General features: G+C 65.8%; 2 protein-coding genes across 2 annotated transcripts in view; one reads left to right on the top strand and one right to left on the bottom strand.

The window, feature by feature from the left end:
* galns (galactosamine (N-acetyl)-6-sulfatase) overlaps window positions 1-4,702 on the bottom strand; it is a 142,809-nt gene extending 138,107 nt beyond the window's left edge. The window contains exons 1-2 of the mRNA XM_072517730.1: window positions 4,567-4,702; window positions 228-351 (exon numbers count right to left, since the gene is read on the bottom strand). Of these exons, the coding sequence (XP_072373831.1) occupies window positions 228-351; window positions 4,567-4,671 (229 nt within the window). The 5' untranslated portion in view covers window positions 4,672-4,702. The remainder of the gene's footprint in view (window positions 1-227; window positions 352-4,566) is intronic.
* A 33-nt stretch (window positions 4,703-4,735) lies between these two features.
* Window positions 4,736-21,015, top strand: part of trappc2l (trafficking protein particle complex subunit 2L) — a 41,612-nt gene continuing 25,332 nt past the window's right edge. Inside the window, 1 exon segment of the mRNA XM_072466776.1 lies at window positions 4,736-4,768. Within this exon segment, the coding sequence (XP_072322877.1) occupies window positions 4,736-4,768 (33 nt within the window).

Raw genomic sequence — 21,015 nt, 5'->3', positions numbered from 1 at the left:
GGGTGGGAAGGTTTAGTTGAGGCAAAGATCAGCCATGATCACATTGAACAGCGGAGCAGGTTTGAGGCACCAAGTGTTTTTCCTGCTCCTATTATTGATATTATTTTGTACCTCACTGCCTGTAAACTGCATTGGAACATTGTGAGATCATGAGAAATGCAAATCATTATTAAAAGTTTGAACAATTGTTGCTATGTAGGTTTAATATCCGTAAACATGTCACTTACACGGTGAACACAGCGGGCTGGCAGCATAGAAGTTTGGGAAAAGCATGCCTTCTGCAGCCATTCGGTCTAGGTTTGGGGTCTCTCTGGAAGGTTCCCCAAAGACTCCCAGGTCCCCCCAGCCCATCTGCAGTGGAACAGACAGAAAGGAGCTGAATGTCACTCACTCATTCCTCAATGTTTACCTGAGCAACCACTTCAAATGTCAAGGTTTAGGAATATCTACACAGGAAGCGGAGTACATGGAAAGGAGAGAGCGTGCAGGGAGGGAGCACGTAGGGATAGAGCACACAGGGAGAGAGCGTGCAGGGAGAGAGCGTGCAGGGAGAGTAACAGGAGCGTGCAGGGAGAGAGCCCGCAGGGAGAGTGCGCGCAGGGAGAGAGTCCTCAGGGAGAGGGACGGGAGTGCGCAGGGAGGGAGCATGCAGGGAGAGAAACCACCAAACGGATACGAGTGCCGTTGCTCAGGAGTCATTAAGAGTTAGCATACAGGTGCAGCGAGCAATTAGAAAGGCAAATTATGTAATAATTTGTGGATCTGAATTAATCCAGGGGGATTTTAGTACAGGAACAAAGATGTCTCGTTACTACTGTATAGAATTTTGGTGAGTGCACAGATTTGGCAGTGAGGATGTGTGGAGTGAGGGGGCACTGAGTGAGGGGGCACTGAGTGAGGGGGCACTGAGTGAGGGGGCACTGAGTGAGGGTGCACTGAGTGAGGGGGCACTGAGTGAGGGGGCACTGAGTGAGGGAGAGGCTGAGTGAGGGGGCGCAGAGTGAGGGGGCACAGTGTGAGGGGGCACTGAGTGAGGGGGGCGCAGAGTGAGGGGGCACTGAGTGAGGGGGGCGCAGAGTGAGGGGGCATTGAGTGAGGGGGGGTAGAGTGAGGGGGGGCAGAGTGAGGGGGGGGCAGAGTGAGGGGGCGCAGAGTGAGGGGGCGCAGAGTGAGGGTGGGGCAGAGTGAGGAGGCACTGAGTGAGGGGGGCACTGAGTGAGGGAGGAGCAGAGTGAGGGGGCACTGAGTGAGGGAGGGGCAGAGTGAGGAGGGGCAGAGTGAGGGGGCGCAGAGTGAGGGAGCACTGAGTGAGGGAGGGGCAGAGTGAGGGGGCGCAGAGTGAGGGGGCGCAGAGTGAGGAGGCACTGAGTGAGGGGGGCACTGTGTGAGGGGGGCACTGAGTGAGGGGGGCACTGAGTGAGGGGGTGCACTGAGTGAGGGGGTGCACTGAGTGAGGGGGCGCAGAGTGAGGAGGCACTGAGTGAGGGGGGCACTGTGTGAGGGGGGCACTGAGTGAGGGGGGCACTGAGTGAGGGGGCGCAGAGTGAGGGGGCACTGAGTGAGGGAGGGGCAGAGTGAGGGAGGGGCAGAGTGAGGGAGGGGCAGAGTGAGGGAGGGGCAGAGTGAGGGAGGGGCAGAGTGAGGAGGGGCAGAGTGAGGGAGGGGCAGAGTGAGGGGGCACTGAGTGAGGGAGGGGCAGAATGAGGGGGGCAGAGTGAGGAGGGGCAGAGTGAGGGAGGGGCAGAGTGAGGAGGGGCAGAGTGAGGGAGGGGCAGAGTGAGGGGGCGCAGAGTGAGGGGGCGCAGAGTGAGGGGGCGCAGAGTGAGGGGGCGCAGAGTGAGGGGGCGCAGAGTGAGGGAGCACTGAGTGAGGGAGGGGCAGAGTGAGGGGGCACTGAGTGAGGGAGGGGCAGAGTGAGGGGGCACTGAGTGAGGGAGGGGCAGAGTGAGGGAGGGGCAGAGCGAGGGAGGGTCAGAGTGATGGAGGGGCAGAGTGAGGGTGGGGCGAAGTGAAGGAGGGGCAGAGTGAGGGGTCACTGAGTGAGGGAGGGGCAGAGTGAGGGAGGGGCAGAGTGAGGAGGGACAGAGTGAGGGAGGGGCAGAGTGAGGGGCACTGAGTGAGGGAGGGGCAGAGTGAGGAAATGGCAGAGTGAGGAGGGGCAGAGTGAGGGAGGGTCAGAGTGAGGGAGGGGCAGAGTGAGGGGGCGCAGAGGGAGGGGGCGCAGACTGAGGGGGCGCAGAGTGAGGGGGCGCAGAGTGAGGGGGCGCAGAGTGAGGGGGCGCAGAGTGAGGGAGGGGCAGAGTGAGGGGGCGCAGAGTGAGGGAGGGGCTGAGTGAGGGAGGGGCTGAGTGAGGGAGGGGCTGAGTGAGGGAGGGGCTGAGTGAGGGAGGGGCTGAGTAAGGGAGGGGCAGTGAGGGAGGGGCAAAGTGAGGGAGGGGCTGAGTGAGGGGGCACTGAGTGAGGGAGGGGCAGAGTGAGGGAGGTGCGAAGTGAGGGAGGGGCTGAGTGAGGGAGGGGCGCAGTGAGGGAGGGGCGCAGTGAGGCAGGGGCTGAGTGAGGGGGCACTGAGTGAGGGAGGGGCTGAGTGAGGGAGGTGCTGAGTGAGGGGGCGCTGAGTTAGGGGGCGCTGAGTGAGGGAGGGGCTGAGTGAGGGGGGGGCTGAGTGAGGGGGTGCTGAGTGAGGGAGGGGCTGAGTGAGGGGGGGCTGAGTGAGGGAGGGGCAGAGTGAGGGAGGGGCAGAGTGAGGGGGCGCAGAGTGAGGGGGCGCAGAGTGAGGGGGCGCAGAGTGAGGGAGCACTGAGTGAGGGAGGGGCAGAGTGAGGGGGCGCAGAGTGAGGGGGCACTGAGTGAGGGAGGGGCAGAGTGAGGGGGCACTGAGTGAGGGAGGGGCAGAGTGAGGGAGGGGCAGAGTGAGGGAGGGTCAGAGTGATGGAGGGGCAGAGTGAGGGTGGGGCGAAGTGAAGGAGGGGCAGAGTGAGGGAGGGGCGAAGTGAGGGAGGGGCGAAGTGAGGGAGGGGCTGAGTGAGGGGTCACTGAGTGAGGGAGGGGCAGAGTGAGGGAGGGGCAGAGTGAGGAGGGGCAGAGTGAGGGAGGGGCAGAGTGAGGGGGCACTGAGTGAGGGAGGGGCAGAGTGAGGAGATGGCAGAGTGAGGAGGGGCAGAGTGAGGGAGGGGCAGAGTGAGGGAGGGGCAGAGTGAGGAGGGGCAGAGTGAGAGGGCGCAGAGTGAGGGGGCGCAGAGTGAGGGGGCGCAGAGTGAGGGAGGGGCAGAGTGACGGGGCGCAGAGTGAGGGAGGGGCTGAGTGAGGGAAGGGCTGAGTGAGGGAGGGGCTGAGTGAGGGAGGGGCTGTGAGGGAGGGGCGAAGTGAGGGAGGGGCTGAGTGAGGGGGCACTGAGTGAGGGAGGATAGAGTGAGGGAGGTGCGAAGTGAGGGAGGGGCTGAGTGAGGGAGGGGCGCAGTGAGGGAGGGGCTGAGTGAGGGGGCACTGAGTGAGGGAGGGGCTGAGTGAGGGAGGCGCTGAGTGAGGGGGCGCTGAGTTAGGGGGCGCTGAGTGAGGGAGGGGCTGAGTGAGGGGGGGGCTGAGTGAGGGGGTGCTGAGTGAGGGAGGGGCTGAGTGAGGGGGGGCTGAGTGAGGGGGCGCTGAGTGAGGGAGGGGCTGTAAGGGAGGGGCTGAGTGAGGGGGGGGCTGAGTGAGGGAGGGGCTGAGTGAGGGGGCACTGAGTGAGGGAGGGGCTGAGTGAGGGGGGGCTGAGTGAGGGAGGGGCAGAGTGAGGGAGGGGCTGAGTGAGGGAGGGGCTGAGTGAGGGGGGGCTGAGTGAGGGAGGGGCTGAGTGAGGGGGGGGCTGAGTGAGGGAGGGGCTGAGTGAGGGGGCACTGAGTGAGGGAGGGGCTGAGTGAGGGGGGGCTGAGTGAGGGGGCGCTGAGTGAGGGAGGGGCTGAGTGAGGGAGGGGCTGAGTGAGGGGGGGGCAGAGTGAGGGGGCGCAGAGTGAGGGGGAGCAGAGTGAGGGGGAGCAGAGTGAGGGAGGGGCAGAGTGACGGGGCGCAGAGTGAGGGAGGGGCTGAGTGAGGGAGGGGCTGAGTGAGGGAGGGGCTGAGTGAGGGAGGGGCAAAGTGAGGGAGGGGCTGAGTGAGGGGGCACTGAGTGAGGGAGGGGCAGAGTGAGGGAGGGGCGAAGTGAGGGAGGGGCTTAGTGAGGGGGCACTGAGTGAGGGAGGGGCTGAGTGAGGGAGGGGCTGAGTGAGGGAGGGGTGAGTGAGGGAGGGGTGAGTGAGGGAGGGGTGAGTGAGGGAGGGGCTGAGTGAGGGAGGGGTGAGTGAGGGAGGGGTGAGTGAGGGAGGGGTGAGTGAGGGAGGGGCTGAGTGAGGGAGGGGTGAGTGAGGGGGCACTGAGTGAGGGAGGGGCTGAGTGAGGGAGGGGTGAGTGAGGGGGCACTGAGTGAGGGAGGGGCTGAGTGAGGGGGGGCTGAGTGAGGGGAGGGGCTGAGTGAGGGGGGAGGGGCTGAGTAAGGGGGGGCTTGAGAGGGGGTGGGGTTGAGTCGGGAACGCGCATGGCCGGAGGCTCGCTCACGTCGTCCATCAGGAGCAGGATGAGGTTGGGCGCGCTCCCGGTGCTCGGGAGCGCGCCCCCGCTTCCCGCCGCCGCCGCGAGGCACAACCCGAGCAACCGCCACATCCTGGTCCCCGCGACCCTGTGACCCCTTAAACGTCACCAGGTCACCTGACTGACTGGCAGCAAGATGGCCGTTTGTGTGGCTGTGATCGCCAAGGAGGTGAGAGGGTGGCGGGGAGGAAAGGAGGTGAGGAGGGGGGAGGGGAAAGGGGGGGGGGGGGGGGGGGGGAGGGGAAAGGAGGTGAGAGGGTGGGGGTGAGGGGAAAGGAGGTGAGAGGGTGGCGGGGAGGAAAGGAGGTGAGGGGAAAGGAGGTGAGGGGAAAGGCGGTGAGGGGAAAGGCGGTGAGGGGGGGGGGGAGGAGGGGAAAGGAGGTGAGGGGGGGGGGAGGGGAAAGGAGGTGAGGGGGGGGGGAGGGGAAAGGAGGTGAGGGGGGGGGGAGGGGAAAGGAGGTGAGGGGGGGGGAGGGGAAAGGAGGTGAGGGGGGGGGGAGGGGAAAGGAGGTGAGGGGGGGGGGAGGGGAAAGGAGGTGAGGGGGGGGGGAGGGGAAAGGAGGTGAGGGGGGGGGGAGGGGAAAGGAGGTGAGGGGAAAGGAGGTGAGGGGAAAGGAGGTGAGGGGAAAGGAGGTGAGGGGAAAGGAGGTGAGGGGAAAGGAGGTGAGGGGAAAGGAGGTGAGGGGAAAGGAGGTGAGGGGAAAGGAGGTGAGGGGAAAGGAGGTGAGGGGAAAGGCGGTGAGGGGGGGGGGGAGGAGGGGAAAGGAGGTGAGGGGGGGGGGAGGGGAAAGGAGGTGAGGGGGGGGAGGGGAAAGGAGGTGAGGGGGGGGGAGGGGAAAGGAGGTGAGGGGGGGGGGAGGGGAAAGGCGGTGAGAGGGGGGGGGTGAGGGGAAAGGAGGTGAGGGGAAAGGAGGTGAGGGGAAAGGAGGTGAGGGGAAAGGAGGTGAGGGGAAAGGAGGTGAGGGGAAAGGAGGTGAGGGGAAAGGAGGTGAGGGGGGGGGGAGGAGGGGAAAGGAGGTGAGGGGGGGGGGAGGGGAAAGGAGGTGAGGGGGGGGGGGAGGGGAAAGGAGGTGAGGGGGGGGGGAGGGGAAAGGCGGTGAGGGGGGGGGAGGGGAAAGGCGGTGAGGGGGGGGGGAGGGGAAAGGCGGTGAGGGGGGGGGGAGGGGAAAGGCGGTGAGGGGAAAGGCGGTGAGGGGGGGGGGAGGGGAAAGGCGGTGAGGGGGGGGGTGAGGGGAAAGGAGGTGAGGGGAAAGGAGGTGAGGGAAAGGAGGTGAGGGGAAAGGAGGTGAGGGGAAAGGAGGTGAGGGGAAAGGAGGTGAGGGGAAGGAGGTGAGGGGAAAGGCGGTGAGGGGGGGGGAGGAGGGGAAAGGAGGTGAGGGGGGGGGGAGGGGAAAGGCGGTGAGGGGGGGGGGAGGGGAAAGGCGGTGAGGGGAAAGGCGGGGTGAGGGGAAAGGCGGTGAGGGGGGGGGGAGGGGAAAGGCGGTGAGGGGGGGGGGAGGGGAAAGGCGGTGAGGGGAAAGGCGGTGAGGGGGGGGGAGGAGGGGAAAGGCGGTGAGGGGGGGGGAGGAGGGGAAAGGAGGTGAGGGGGGGGAGGAGGGGAAAGGAGGTGAGGGGGGGGGAGGGGAAAGGAGGTGAGGGGGGGGGGAGGGGAAAGGAGGTGAGGGGGGGGAGGGGAAAGGAGGTGAGGGGGGGGGGAGGGGAAAGGAGGTGAGGGGGGGGGAGGGGAAAGGAGGTGAGGGGGGGAGGGGAAAGGCGGTGAGGGGGGGGGGAAAGGCGGTGAGGGGGGGGGGGAAAGGCGGTGAGGGGGGGGGAAAGGCGGTGAGGGGGGGGGGGGAAAGGCGGTGAGTGGGGGAGGGGGAAAGGAGGTGAGGGGAAAGGAGGTGAGGGGAAAGGAGGTGAGGGGAAAGGAGGGGGGGAGGGGAAAGGAGGTGAGGGGAAAGGAGGTGAGGGGAAAGGAGGTGAGGGGGGGGGAGGTGAGGGGGGGGGGAGGGGGAAAGGAGGTGAGGGGGGGAGGGGAAAGGAGGTGAGGGGGGGGGAGGGGAAAGGAGGTGAGGGGGGGGGGAGGGGAAAGGCGGTGAGGGGGGGGAGGGGAAAGGAGGTGAGGGGGGGGAGGGGAAAGGAGGGGTGAGGGGGGGGGGAGGGGAGAGGCGGTGAGGGGGGGGGAGGGGAAAGGCGGTGAGGGGGGGGGGAGGGGAAAGGCGGTGTGAGGGAAAGGCGGTGAGGGGAAAGGCGGTGAGGGGAAAGGCGGTGAGGGGGGGGGGAGGGGAAAGGCGGTGAGGGGAAAGGCGGTGAGGGGGGGGGGAGGGGAAAGGCGGTGAGGGGAAAGGCGGTGAGGGGGGGGGGAGGAGGGGAAAGGCGGTGAGGGGGGGGGGAGGAGGGGAAAGGAGGTGAGGGGGGGGAGGAGGGGAAAGGAGGTGAGGGGGGGGGAGGGGAAAGGAGGTGAGGGGGGGGGAGGGGAAAGGAGGTGAGGGGGGGGGGAGGGGAAAGGAGGTGAGGGGGGGGGGGGAGGGGAAAGGAGGTGAGGGGGGGGGGGAGGGGAAAGGAGGTGAGGGGGGGGGGAGGGGAAAGGCGGTGAGGGGGGGGGGGAAAGGCGGTGAGGGGGGGGGGAAAGGCGGTGAGGGGGGGGGGAAAGGCGGTGGGGGGGAGGGGAAAGGAGGTGAGGGGAAAGGAGGTGAGGGGAAAGGAGGGGAGGGGAAAGGAGGGGGGGGAGGGGAAAGGAGGTGAGGGGAAAGGAGGTGAGGGGGGGGGGAGGTGAGGGGGGGGGAGGGGAAAGGAGGTGAGGGGGGGGAGGGGAAAGGAGGTGAGGGGGGGGGGGGAGGGGAAAGGAGGTGAGGGGGGGGGAGGGGAAAGGAGGTGAGGGGGGGGGGAGGGGAAAGGCGGTGAGGGGGGGGAGGGGAAAGGCGGTGAGGGGGGGGGAGGGGAAAGGCGGTGAGGGGGGGGGGAAAGGCGGTGAGGGGGGGAGGGGAAAGGAGGTGAGGGGAAAGGAGGTGAGGGGAAAGGAGGTGAGGGGAAAGGAGGTGAGGGGAAAGGAGGGGAGGGGAAAGGAGGGGAGGGGAAAGGAGGGGAGGAGGGGGAGGGGAAAGGAGGTGAGGAGGGGGAGGGGAAAGGAGGTGAGGGGAAAGGCGGTGAGGGGGGGGGGAGGGGAAAGGCGGTGAGGGGGGGGGGAGGGGAAAGGCGGTGAGGGGGGGGGGGAGGGGAAAGGAGGTGGGGGGGGGGAGGGGAAAGGAGGTGAGGGGGGGGGGGGAGGGGAAAGGCGGTGAGGGGGGGGGAGGGGAAAGGCGGTGAGGGGGGGGGGAAAGGAGGTGAGGGGGGAGGGAGGTGAGGGGGGAGGGAGGTGAGGGGAGAGGAGGTGAGGGGAGAAGGAGGTGAGGGGAAAGGAGGTGAGGGAAAGGAGGTGAGGGGAAAGGAGGTGAGGGGAAAGGAGGTGAGGGGAAAGGAGGTGAGGGGAAAGGAGGTGAGGGGAAAGGAGGTGAGGGGAAGGAGGTGAGGGGGGGGAGGGGAAAGGCGGTGAGGGGGGGGGGAAAGGAGGGGAGGGGAAAGGAGGGGAGGGAAAGGAGGGGAGGGGAAAGGAGGGGAGGGGAAAGGAGGGGAGGGGAAAGGAGGGGAGGGGAAAGGAGGGGAGGGGAAAGGAGGGGAGGGGAAAGGAGGGGAGGGGAAAGGAGGGGAGGGGAAAGGAGGGGAGGGGAAAAGGAGGGGAGGGGAAAGGAGGGGAGGGGAAAGGAGGGGAGGGGAAAGGAGGGGAGGGGAAAGGAGGGGAGGGGAAAGGAGGGGAGGGGAAAGGAGGGGAGGGGAAAGGAGGGGAGGGGAAAGGAGGGGAGGGGAAAGGAGGGGAGGGGAAAGGAGGGGAGGGGAAAGGAGGGGAGGGGAAAGGAGGGGAGGGGAAAGGAGGGGAGGGGAAAGGAGGGGAGGGGAAAGGAGGGGAGGGGAAAGGAGGGGAGGGGAAAGGAGGGGAGGGGAAAGGAGGGGAGGGGAAAGGAGGGGAGGGGAAAGGAGGGGAGGGGAAGAGGGGGGAAGGAGGGGAGGGGAAAGGAGGGGAGGGGAAAGGAGGGGAGGGGAAAGGAGGGGAGGGGAAAGGAGGGGAGGGAAAGGAGGGAGGGGAAAGGAGGGGAGGGGAAAGGAGGGGAGGGGAAAGGAGGGGAGGGGAAAGGAGGGGAGGGGGAAAGGAGGGGAGGGGAAAGGAGGGGAGGGGAAAGGAGGGGAGGGGAAAGGAGGGGAGGGAAAGGAGGGGAGGGGAAGGGAGGGGAGGGGAAGGAGGGAGGGGAAGGGAGGGGAGGGGAAGGGAGGGGAGGGGAAAGGAGGGGAGGGGAAGGGAGGGGAGGGGAGGGGAGGGAGGAGGGGGAGGGGAAAGGAGGTGAGGAGGGGGAGGGGAAAGGAGGTGAGGAGGGGAGGGGAAGGAGGGGAGGGGAAAGGCGGGGAGGGGAAAGGCGGGGAGGGGAAAGGCGGTGAGGGGGGGGGGGAGGGGAAAGGCGGGGGGGGGGGAGGGGAAAGGCGGTGAGGGGGGGGGGAAAGGAGGGGAGGGGAAAGGAGGGGAGGGGAAAGGAGGGAGGGGAAAGGAGGGGAGGGGAAAGGAGGGGAGGGGAAAGGAGGGGAGGGGAAAGGAGGGGAGGGGAAAGGAGGGGAGGGGAAAGGAGGGGAGGGGAAAGGAGGGGAGGGGAAAGGAGGGGAGGGGAAAGGAGGGGAGGGGAAAGGAGGGGAGGGAAAGGAGGGGAGGGAAAGGAGGGAGGGAAAGGAGGGGAGGGGAAAGGAGGGGAGGGGAAAGGAGGGGAGGGGAAAGGAGGGGAGGGAAAGGAGGGGAGGGGAAAGGAGGGGAGGAGGGGGAGGGGAAAGGAGGGGAGGAGGGGGGAGGGGAAAGGAGGTGAGGAGGGGGAGGGGAAAGGAGGTGAGGGGAAAGGCGGTGAGGGGGGGGGAGGGGAAAGGCGGTGAGGGGGGGGGAGGTGAGGGGAAAGGAGGGGAGGGGAAAGGAGGTGAGGGGAAAGGAGGTGAGGGGAAAGGAGGTGAGGGAAAGGAGGTGAGGGGAAAGGAGGGGAGGGAAAGGAGGGGAGGGGAAAGGAGGTGAGGGGAAAGGAGGTGAGGGGAAAGGAGGTGAGGGAAAGGAGGTGAGGGGAAAGGAGGTGAGGGGGGAGGGGAAAGGAGGTGAGGGAAAGGCGGTGAGGGGGGGGAGGGGAAAGGCGGTGAGGGGGGGGAGGGGCAAGGCGGTGAGGGGGGGGGAAAGGAGGTGAGGGGGGGAGGGGAAAGGAGGGGAGGGGAAAGGAGGGGAGGGGAAAGGAGGGGAGGGGAAAGGAGGGGAGGGGAAAGGAGGGGAGGGGAAAGGAGGGGAGGGGAAAGGAGGGGAGGGGGAAAGGAGGGGAGGGGAAAGGAGGGGAGGGGAAAGGAGGGGAGGGGAAAGGAGGGGAGGGAAAGGAGGGGAGGGGAAAGGAGGGGAGGGGAAAGGAGGGGAGGGGAAAGGAGGGGAGGGGAAAGGAGGGGAGGGGAAAGGAGGGGAGGGAAAGGAGGGGAGGGGAAAGGAGGGGAGGGGAAAGGAGGGGAGGGGAAAGGAGGAGAGGGGGGGGGGGAAAGGAGGGGAGGGGAAAGGAGGTGAGGGGGGGGGGAAAGGAGGTGAGGGGAAAGGAGGTGAGGGGAAAGGAGGTGAGGGAAAGGAGGTGAGGGGAAAGGAGGTGAGGGGAAAGGAGGTGAGGGGAAAGGAGGTGAGGGGAAAGGAGGTGAGGGGAAAGGAGGTGAGGGGAAAGGAGGTGAGGGGAAAGGAGGTGAGGGGAAAGGAGGTGAGGGGAAAGGAGGTGAGGGGAAAGGAGGTGAGGGGAAAGGAGGTGAGGGGGAAAGGAGGTGAGGGGAAAGGAGGTGAGGGGAAAGGAGGTGAGGGGAAAGGAGGTGAGGGAAAGGAGGTGAGGGGAAAGGAGGTGAGGGGAAAGGAGGTGAGGGGAAAGGGGGGGAGGGGAAAGGGGGGGAGGGGGAGGGGAAAGGGGGGGAGGGGAAAGGGGGGGAGGGGAAGGCGGTGAGGGGGGGGAGGGGAAAGGCGGTGAGGGGGGGAGGAAGGCGGTGAGGGGGGGAGGGGAAAGGCGGTGAGGGGAAAAGGGGGGGAGGGGAAAGGAGGTGAGGGGGGGGAAAGGAGGTGAGGGGTGAGGGGGGGAGGGGAAAGGAGGTGAGGGGGAGGGGAAAGGAGGTGAGGGGGGAGGGGGGGAGGGGGGAAAGGGGGGGAGGGGGGAAAGGAGGTGAGGGGGAGGGGGGGAAAGGAGGTGAGGGGGGAGGGGGGGGAAAGGAGGTGAGGGGGGAGGGGGGGAAAGGAGGTGAGGGGGGAGGGGGGGGAAAGGAGGTGAGGGGGGGAAAGGAGGTGAGGGGGGGGAAGGAGGTGAGGGGGGGAAGGAAGGTGAGGGGGGGGGGAAGGGGGTGGGGGGGTGGGGGTGGGGGGAGGGGGGGAAAGGGGGTGGGGTGGGGGGGTGGGGGTGGGGGGAGGGGGGGAAAGGAGGTGAGGGGGGAGGGGAAAGGAGGTGAGGGGGGGGAGGGGAAAGGAGGTGAGGGGGGGGAGGGGAAAGGAGGTGAGGGGGGGGGAGGGGAAAGGAGGTGAGGGGGGGGAGGGGAAAGGAGGTGAGGGGGGGAGGGGAAAGGAGGTGAGGGGGGGAGGGGAAAGGAGGTGGGGGGGGGGAGGGGAAAGGAGGTGAGGGGGGGGAGGGGAAAGGAGGTGAGGGGGGGAGGGGAAAGGAGGTGAGGGGGGGGGAGAGGGGAAAGGAGGTGAGGGGGGGTGGGGAAGGAGGTGAGGGGGGGGGACGGGAAAGAGGTGAGGGGGGGGAGGGGAGGGGAAAGGAGGTGAGGGGAAAGGCGGTGAGGGGGGGGGAGGGGAAAGGCGGGGAGGGGAAAGGAGGGAGGGGAAAGGAGGGGAGGGGAAAGGAGGGGAGGGGAAAGGAGGGGAGGGGAAAGGAGGGGAGGGGAAAGGAGGGGAGGGGAAAGGAGGGGAGGGGAAAGGAGGGGAGGGAAAGGAGGGGAGGGGAAAGGAGGGGAGGGAAAGGAGGGGAGGGGAAAGGAGGGGAGGGGAAAGGAGGGGAGGGGAAAGGAGGGGAGGGGAAAGGAGGGGAGGGGAAAGGAGGGGAGGGAAAGGAGGGGAGGGGAAAGGAGGGGAGGGAAAGGAGGGGAGGGGAAAGGAGGGGAGGGGAAAGGAGGGGAGGGGAAAGGAGGATAAGGAGGTGAGGGGATAGGAGGTGAGGGGGGGGGGGAAAGGAGGTGAGGGGAAAGGAGGTGAGGGGAAAGGAGTTGGGGGGAAAGGAGGTGAGGGGAAAGGAGGTGAGGGGAAAGGAGGTGAGGGGAAAGGAGGTGAGGGGAAAGGAGGGTGAGGGAAAGGAGGTGAGGGGAAAGGAGGTGAGGGGAAAGGAGGTGAGGGGAAAGGAGGTGAGGGGAAAGGAGGTGAGGGAAAGGAGGTGAGGGGAAAGGAGGTGAGGGGAAAGGAGGTGAGGGGAAAGGAGGTGAGGGGAAAGGAGGTGAGGGAAAGGAGGTGAGGGGAAAGGAGGTGAGGGGAAAGGAGGTGACGGTGGAAAGGAGGTGAGGGGAAAGGGAGGTGAGGGGAAAGGAGGTGAGGGGAAAGGAGGTGAGGGGAAAGGAAGGTGAGGGGAAAGGAGGTGAGGGGAAAGGAGGTGAGGGAAAGGAGGTGAGGGGAAAGGAGGTGAGGGGAAAGGAGGTGAGGGGAAAGGAGGTGAGGGGAAAGGAGGTGAGGGGAAAGGAGGTGAGGGAAAGGAGGTGAGGGGAAAGGAGGTGAGGGGAAGGAGGTGAGGGGAAAGGAGGTGAGGGGAAAGGAGGTGAGGGGAAAGGAGGTGAGGGGAAAGGAGGTGAGGGGAAAGGAGGTGAGGGGAAGGAGGTGAGGGAAAGGAGGTGCGGGGGGGGAGGGGAAAGGGGGGGAGGGGAAAGGGGGGGAGGGGGGGGAGGGGAAAGGCGGCGGTGAGGGGGGGGGAGGGGAAAGGCGGTGAGGGGGGGAGGGGAAAGGCGGGTGAGGGGAAAGGGGGGGGAGGGGAAAGGAGGTGAGGGGGGGAAAGGAGGTGAGGGGTGAGGGGGGGAGGGGAAAGGAGGTGAGGGGGGGAGGGGAAAGGAGGTGAGGGGGGGAGGGGAAAGGAGGTGAGGGGGGGAGGGGAAAGGAGGTGAGGGGGGGAGGGGGGGAGGGGGGAAAGGGGGGGAGGGGGGAAAGGGGGGGAGGGGGGGAAAGGAGGTGAGGGGGAGGGGGGGAAAGGAGGTGAGGGGGAGGGGGGGAAGGAGGAAGGAGGTGAGGGGGGAGGGGGGGAAAGGAGGTGAGGGGGGAGGGGGGGGAAAGGAGGTGAGGGGGGAGGGGGGGGAAAGGAGGTGAGGGGGGGGAAAGGAGGTGAGGGGGGGGGGAAGGAGGTGAGGGGGGGGAAGGAGGTGAGGGGGGGGAAGGAGTGAGGGGGGGGAAGGGGGTGGGGGGTGGGTGGGGGGTGGGGGGGAGGGGGGGAAAGGGGGTGGGGGTGGGGGGGGTGGGGGTGGGGGGAGGGGGGGAAAGGAGGTGAGGGGGGGAGGGGAAAGGAGGTGAGGGGGGGGAGGGGAAAGGAGGTGAGGGGGGGAGGGGAAAGGAGGTGAGGGGGGGGGAGGGGAAAGGAGGTGAGGGGGGGGGAGGGGAAAGGAGGTGAGGGGGGGGAGGGGAAAGGAGGTGAGGGGGGGAGGGGAAAGGAGGTGGGGGGGGGGGAGGGGAAAGGAGGTGAGGGGGGGGAGGGGAAAGGAGGTGAGGGGGGGAGGGGAAAGGAGGTGAGGGGGGGGGAGAGGGAAAGGAGGTGAGGGGGGGTGGGGAAGGAGGTGAGGGGGGGGGACGGGAAAGAGGTGAGGGGGGGAGGGGAGGGGAAAGGAGGTGAGGGGAAGGCGGTGAGGGGGGGGGGGAGGGGAAAGGCGGTGAGGGGAAAGGCGGTGAGGGAAAGGAGGGAGGGGAAAGGAGGGGAGGGGAAAGGAGGGGAGGGGAAAGGAGGGGAGGGGAAAGGAGGGGAGGGGAAAGGAGGGGAGGGAAAGGAGGGGAGGGGAAAGGAGGGGAGGGGAAAGGAGGGGAGGGAAAGGAGGGGAGGGAAAGGAGGGGAGGGGAAGGAGGGGAGGGGAAGGAGGGGAGGGGAAAGGAGGGAGGGGAAAGGAGGGGAGGGGAAAGGAGGGAGGGGAAAGGAGGGGAGGGGAAAGGAGGGGAGGGGAAAGGAGGGGAGGGGAAAGGAGGGGAGGGGAAAGGAGGGGAGGGGAAAGGAGGGGAGGGGAAAGGGAGGGGAGGGGGAAAGGAGGGGAGGGGAAAGGAGGGGAGGGGAAAGGAGGGGAGGGGAAAGGAGGGGAGGGGAAAGGAGGGAGGGGAAAGGAGGGGAGGGGAAAGGAGGGAGGGGAAAGGAGGGGAGGGGAAAGGAGGGGAGGGGAAAGGAGGGGAGGGAAAGGAGGGGAGGGGAAAGGAGGGGAAAGGAGGGGAGGGGAAAGGAGGGGAGGGGAGGGGAGGGGAGGGAAAGGAGGGAGGGGAAAGGAGGGGAGGGGAAAGGAGGGGAGGGGAAAGGAGGGGAGGGGAAAGGAGGGGAGGGGAAAGGAGGGGAGGGAAAGGAGGGGAGGGGAAAGGAGGGGAGGGGAAAGGAGGGGAGGGGAAAGGAGGGGAGGGGAAAGGAGGGGAGGGGAAAGGAGGGGAGGGGAAAGGAGGGGAGGGGGAAAGGAGGGGAGGGGAAAGGAGGGGAGGGGAAGGAGGGGAGGGGAGGGAGGGAGGGGAGGGGAGGGGAGGGGAGGGGAGGGAGGGGAGGGGAGGGGAAGGAGGGGGGGGAGGGGGAGGGAAAGGAGGGGAGGAGGGGGAGGGGAAAGGAGGTGAGGGGAAAGGCGGTGAGGGGGGGGGAGGTGAGGGGAAAGGAGGTGAGGGGAAAGAGGTGAGGGGAAGGGAGGTGAGGGGAAAGGAGGTGAGGGGAAAGGAGGTGAGGGGAAAGGAGGTGAGGGGAAGGAGGTGAGGGGAAAGGAGGTGAGGGGAAAGGAGGTGAGGGGAAAGGAGGTGAGGGGAAAGGAGGTGAGGGGAAAGGAGGTGAGGGGAAAGGAGGTGAGGGGAAAGGAGGTGAGGGAAAGGAGGTGAGGGGAAAGGAGGTGAGGGGAAAGGAGGTGAGGGGAAAGGAGGTGAGGGGAAAGGAGGTGAGGGGAAAGGAGGTGAGGGGAAAGGAGGTGAGGGGAAGGAGGTGAGGGGAAAGGAGGTGAGGGGAAAGGAGGTGAGGGGAAAGGAGGTGAGGGGAAAGGAGGTGAGGGGGGGAGGGGAAAGGAGGTGAGGGGAAGGCGGTGAGGGGAAAGGCGGTGAGGGGGGGGAGGGGAAAGGCGGTGAGGGGGGGGGAGGGGAAAGGCGGGTGAGGGGGGGGGAGGGGAAAGGCGGTGAGGGGGGGAGGGGAAAGGAGGTGAGGGGGGGAGGGGAAAGGAGGTGAGGGGGGGAGGGGAAAGGAGGTGAGGGGGGAGGGGAGGGGAAAGGAGGGAGGGGAAGGAGGTGAGGGGAAAGGAGGTGAGGGGAAAGGAGGTGAGGGGAAAGGAGGTGAGGGGAAAGGAGGTGAGGGGAAAGGACGGTGAGGGGAAAGGCAGGTGAGGGGAAAGGAGGTGAGGGGAAAGGAGGTGAGGGGAAAGGAGGTGAGGGGAAAGGAGGTGAGGGGAAAGGAGGTGAGGGGAAGGAGGTGAGGGGAAAGGAGGTGAGGGAAAGGAGGTGAGGGAAAGGAGGTGAGGGGAAAGGAGGTGAGGGGAAAGGAGGGGAGGGGAAGGAGGGGAGGGAAGAGGGGAGGGGAAAGGAGGGGAGGGGAAAGGAGGGGAGGGGAAAGGAGGGGAGGGGAAAGGAGGGGAGGGGAAAGGAGGGGAGGGGAAAGGAGGGGAGGGAAAGGAGGGGAGGGGAAAGGAGGGGAGGGAAAAGGAGGGGAGGGGAAAGGAGGGGAGGGAAAGGAGGGGAGGGGAAAGGAGGGGAGGGGAAGGAGGGGAGGGGAAAGGAGGGGAGGGGAAAGGAGGGGAGGGGAAAGGAGGGAGGGGAAAGGAGGGGAGGGGAAAGGAGGGGAGGGGAAAGGAGGGGAGGGGAAAGGAGGGGAGGGGAAAGGAGGGAGGGGAAAGGAGGGGAGGGGAAAGGCGGGGAGGGGAAAGGCGGGGAGGGGAAAGGCGGGGAGGGGAAAGGCGGGGAGGGGAAAGGCGGGGAGGGGAAAGGCGGGGAGGGGAAAGGCGGGGAGGGGAAAGGCGGGGGAGGGAAAGGCGGGGAGGGGAAAGGCGGGGAGGGAAGGCGGGGAGGGGGAGGGGGGGGGGAGGGGAAAGGCGGTGAGGGGGGGGGGGAGGGGGGAAAGGAGGGGAGGGGGGAAAAGGAGGTGAGGGGGGGGAAAGGAGGTGAGGGGGGGAAGGAGGTGAGGGGGGGGAAGGGGGTGGGGGGGTGGGGGTGGGGGGAGGGGGGAAGGGGGTGGGGGGGGGTGGGGGTGGGGGGAGGGGGGGAAAGGGGGTGGGGTGGGGGTGGGGGGAGGGGGGAAAGGGGGTGGGGTGGGAGGGGTGAGGGGAAAGGAGGTGAGGGGGGGAGGGGAAAGGAGGTGAGGGGAAAGGAGGTGAGGGGGAGGGGAAAGGAGGTGAGGGGGGGGAGGGGAAAGGAGGTGAGGGGGGGAGGGGAAAGGAGGTGGGGGGGAGGGGAAAGGAGGTGGGGGGGAGGGGAAAGGAGGTGAGGGGGGGGAGGGGAAAGGAGGTGAGTGGGGGGGAGAGGGGAAAGAGGTGAGGGGGGGGAGGGGAAAGGAGGTGAGGGGGGGAGGGGAAAGGAGGTGAGGGGGGGGAGGGAAAGGAGGTGAGGGGGGGGAGGGGAAAGGAGGTGAGGGGGGGGAGGGGAAAGGAGGTGGGGGGGGAGGGGAGGGGAAAGGAGGTAAGGGGGGGGAGGGGAGGGGAGGGGAAAGGAGGTGAGGGGGGGGAGGGGAGGGGAAAGGAGGTGAGGGGGGGAGGGGAGGGGAAAGGAGGTGAGGGGGGAGGGGAGGGGAAAGGAGGTGAGGGGGAGGGGAGGGGAAAGGAAGTGAGGGGGGGAGGGGGGGGAAAGGAGGTGAGGGGGGGGAGGGGGGGGGGAAAGGAGGTGGAGGGGGGGAGGGGAAAGGAGGTGAGGGGGGGAGGGGAAAGGAGGTGAGGGGGGGGAAAGGAGGTGAGGGGGGGGAAAGGAGGTGAGGGGGGGGAAGGAGGTGAGGGGGGGGAAGGAGGTGAGGGGGGGGAAGGAGGTGAGGGGGGGGGAAGGAGGTGAGGGGGGGGGAAGGTGGTGAGGGGGGGGGGGAAAGGAGGTGAGGGGGGGGGGGAAAGGAGGTGAGGGGGGGGAAAGGAGGTGAGGGGGGGAAGGAGGTGAGGGGGGGGAAAGGAGGTGAGGGGGGGGGAAAGGAGGTGAGGGGGGGGGAAAGGAGGTGAGGGGGGGAAAGGAGGTGAGGGGGGGGAAGGAGGTGAGGGGGGGGGAAGGAGGTGAGGGGGGGAGGGGAAAGGAGGTGAGGGGGGGGAGGGGAAAGGAGGTGAGGGGTGAGGGGGGGGAAAGGAGGTGAGGGGGGGAAAGGAGGTGAGGGGGGGGAAAGGAGGTGAGGGGGGGGAAAGGAGGTGAGGGGGGGAAGGAGGTGAGGGGGGGGGAGGGGAAAGGAGGTGAGGGGGGGGAGGGGAAAGGAGGTGAGGGGGGGAGGGGAAGGAGGTGAGGGGGGGGGGAAAGGAGGTATGGGGGGGGGAAGGAGGTGAGGGGGGGGGGGAAGGAGGTGAGGGGGGGGAAGGAGGTGAGGGGGGGGGAGGAGGTGAGGGGGGGGAAAGGAGGTGAGGGGGGGGAGAAAGGAGGGTGAGGGGGGGGGGAAAGGAGGTGAGGGGGGGGGAAGGAGGTGAGGGGGGGGGAAAGGAGGTGAGGGGGGGGAAAGGAGGTGAGGGGGGGGGGAAAGGAGGTGAGGGGGGGGAAAGGAGGTGAGGGGGGGGGAAAGGAGGTGAGGGGGGAGGGGAAAGGAGGTGAGGGGGGGAGGGGAAAGGAGGTGAGGGGGGGGAGGGGAAAGGAGGTGAGGGGGGAGGGGAAAGGAGGTGAGGGGGAGGGGGGGGAAGGGGGGAGGGGGGAAAGGAGGTGAGGGGGGGAGGGGGGGGAAGGAGGTGAGGGGGGGGAAAGGAGGTGAGGGGGGGAAAGGAGGTGAGGGGGGGGGAAGGGGGTGGGGGTGGGGGGAAAGGGAGGTGGGGGGGAGGGAGGTGGGGGGGGGAAGGGAGGTGGGGGGGGGAAGGGAGGTGGGGGGGGGAGGGAGGTGGGGGGAGGGAAAGGAGGTGGGGGGGGGAGGGAGGTGGGGGGGGGGAGGGAGGTGGGGGAGGGAAAGGAGGTGAGGGGGGGGAAGGAGGTGAGGGGGGGAGGAGGTGAGGGGGGAGGAAGGAGGTGAGGGGGGAGGGAGATGATGAGGGGGGGGAAGGAGGTGAGGGGGGGGAAGGAGGTGAGGGGGGGGAAGGAGGTGAGATGGGGGGAGGAGGGGGGCGGGCGGGCGGAGTGTGGGGGGCGGGCGGAGTGTGGGCGGGGGGCAGCGGAGTGCGGGGGGCGGCGGAGTGCGGGGGCCGGGGGGGCAGAGTGAGAGGGGGACGGGGGGGGGGGAGAGAAGTGGGGGACGGGGGGCGGGAGAGAAGTGGGGGGCAGGGGAGAGAGAAGATTCCTCCCTCAACTCCCGAAAGACGTGCTGTATAGGTGAATTGGACATTCTAAATTCTCCCTCCGTGTACCTGAACAGGTGCCCTGAGTGTGGCGACTAGGGGATTTTCACAGTAACTTCGTTGCAGTGTTAATGTTGTAAGCCTACTTGTGACATTAATAAAAAAGATTTATTTAATTTAACCCGCGCTGCTGGCCTTGTTCTACATCACAAACCAGCTGACTTGCCCACTGAGCTAAACTGGTCCAAGAAAAAAAGGTTAATGAGATAGTTTATACATTCTATCTAATTTTCCAAAATTCCCTACATTCGGGGAAGGCACCATTGGATTGGAAGATAGCAAATACAACTCCTTTATTCAAAAAGGAAGGGAGCCGGAAAGCAGGAAACTACAGGCCAGTTAGCTTAACATCTATTATTGGGAAAATATTAGAATTGGTTATTAAAGATGTTGTAACAGACTTCCGGGTGCGGCGATGACCAGCTAAGTCGCACGTTTCGGCAGCTCCCGGTGGAACGGACTTTTGGGCTCTTGATAGGAGCCCCAACGGCAATTTTAACGGCTAAAAACACCGTGCGGTAAACCAGAAGGGTATTCCCCCTGGACACGGATGGAAAAAGGAGAGGAAAGTGGCTGGATTGCAGCGGACCCTTTGGAACAGCGGCAAGGAAGGCAAGCAAAAACCAAGATGGCGTCAGAAGGTGGCAGTTTCATATGGGGCCCTGAACAACAAGAGTTCTTGAAATGCTGCGTGGATAAAAAAGGAAATGAAGAAAGAGTTGTTGGCCCCGATACTACAGGCGATCAAAGGGCTAAAGGAGGAACAAAAGACCCAGGAGCAGGAGCTTCGGGTCGTGAAGGCGAAAGCAGCCGCGAATGAGAACGATATACAGGGCCTGGTGGTGAAGACGGAGATACAGGAGGCACACCAGAAACGATGTGTGGAGAGGTTAATGGGAGCGGAGGCACCGACGGGTCCGTTGGAGTTGGAGGGAGCGTACTGAGTTATGGTGCGAGGATCGAGAGCAGCAGAAACTCCCAGAGCCATAGTGGTGAGATTCCTCCGTTTTAAGGATAGAGAAATGGTCCTTAGATGGGCGAAGAAAACTCGGTGCAGTAAATGGGAGAACGCGGTGATCCGCGTTTATCAAGACTGGAGTGCGGAGGTGGCGAGAAGGAGGGCGAGCTTTAATCGGGCCAAGGCGGTGCTTCATAAAAGGAAGATAACATTTGGAATGCTGCAACCGGCAAGACTGTGGGTCACATATCAAGGGAGGCACCACTACTTTGAGACGGCGGATGAAGCGTGGACTTTTATTGTAGAAGAAAAACTGGAATGAGTGGATTATTAAAAAGAACGTTTGGACAAGGTGGTGGGGCGAATGTGGGGGGCGAAGAGGGGTTTTATGTTCTAACCCTGTGGTATGGTAACTTTTCTTTCTCCCACAGGTGGTGATGGGGGGAGGTGGGGAGGGAGAGGAGATGGGGCGTTGGCCATGGGAGGCGGGGCCGAGGGAGAGGCGCGGGCTTGGTTCCCGCGCTATGATAATTATGGCGGGAATAGAGAAGCAGGAAGGAGGGGGCGTCGCACGGTGCGAGCCGTGGTCACGGGGGGAACCGAGGTCAGCCAGAGTTTGCTGACTTCTGGGAGCAACATGGGGGGAGTAATTACGCTAGCGGGGGGTCTAGCGGGGGGGGTGGGAGGGGGGAATTACTGGGTTGCTGCTGCTGGGGAAAGGGGGGAGTGGGTACGGGAGAGGATGGGCGGGGGGGCACCGCCTGGGGGAGATACAGCTGCGTGGGAACTGGGTGAGAAGCTGGAAAAAGATGATGGCTAACCGGCAAGGGGGGGGGTGGGAAGCCCCCCAACTCGGCTGATCACGTGGAACGTGAGAGGGCTCAACGGGCCGATAAAGAGGGCACGAGTACTCGCACACCTTAAGAAACTTAAAGCAGATGTGGTTATGTTACAGGAAACACACCTGAAACTGATAGACCAGGTTAGGCTGCGCAAAGGATGGGTGGGGCAGGTGTTCCATTCGGGGCTGGATGCGAAAAACAGGGGGGTGGCTATATTAGTGGGGAAGCGGGTAATGTTCGAGGCAAAGACTATAGTGGCGGATAAAGGGGCAGATACGTGATGGTGAGTGGCAAACTACAGGGAGAGATGGTGGTTTTGGTAAACGTGTATGTCCCGAACTGGGATGATGCCAACTTTATGAGGCGAATGCTAGGACGCATCCCGGACCTAGAGACGGGAAAGCTGATAATGGGGGGAGACTTCAACACGGTGTTGGAACCAGGGCTGGATAGGTCGAAGTCCAGGACTGGTAGGAGGCCGGCAGCAGCCAAGGTGCTTAAAGATTTTATGGAGCAGATGGGAGGTGTGGACCCGTGGAGATTCAGTAGACCTAGGAGTAAGGAGTTCTCGTTTTTCTCCTATGTCCATAAAGTCTATTCGCGCATAGACTTTTTTGTGTTGGGTAGGGCATTGATCCCGAAGGTGAGGGGAACGGAATATACGGCTATAGCCATTTCGGATCATGCCCCACACTGGGTGGACTTGGAGATAGGGGAGGAAACAGGAGGGCGCCCACCCTGGAGAATGGACATGGGACTAATGGCGGATGAGGGGGTGTGCCTAAGGGTGAGGGGATGTATTGAAAAGTACTTGGAACTCAATGACAATGGGGAGGTTCAGGTGGGAGTGGTCTGGGAGGCGTTGAAGGCGGTGGTTAGGGGGGAGCTGATATCAATAAGGGCACATAAAGGGAAGCAGGAGAGTAAGGAACGGGAGCGGTTGCTGCAAGAACTTTTGAGGGTGGACAGACA

The sequence above is a fragment of the Scyliorhinus torazame genome, chromosome 10, assembly GCF_047496885.1.
Source record: "Scyliorhinus torazame isolate Kashiwa2021f chromosome 10, sScyTor2.1, whole genome shotgun sequence".
In the NCBI taxonomy this organism is placed as follows: Eukaryota; Metazoa; Chordata; class Chondrichthyes; order Carcharhiniformes; family Scyliorhinidae; genus Scyliorhinus; species Scyliorhinus torazame.
Note: the sequence above shows the minus strand (reverse complement) of the source record. Positions and strands in the feature narration are given on the sequence as shown.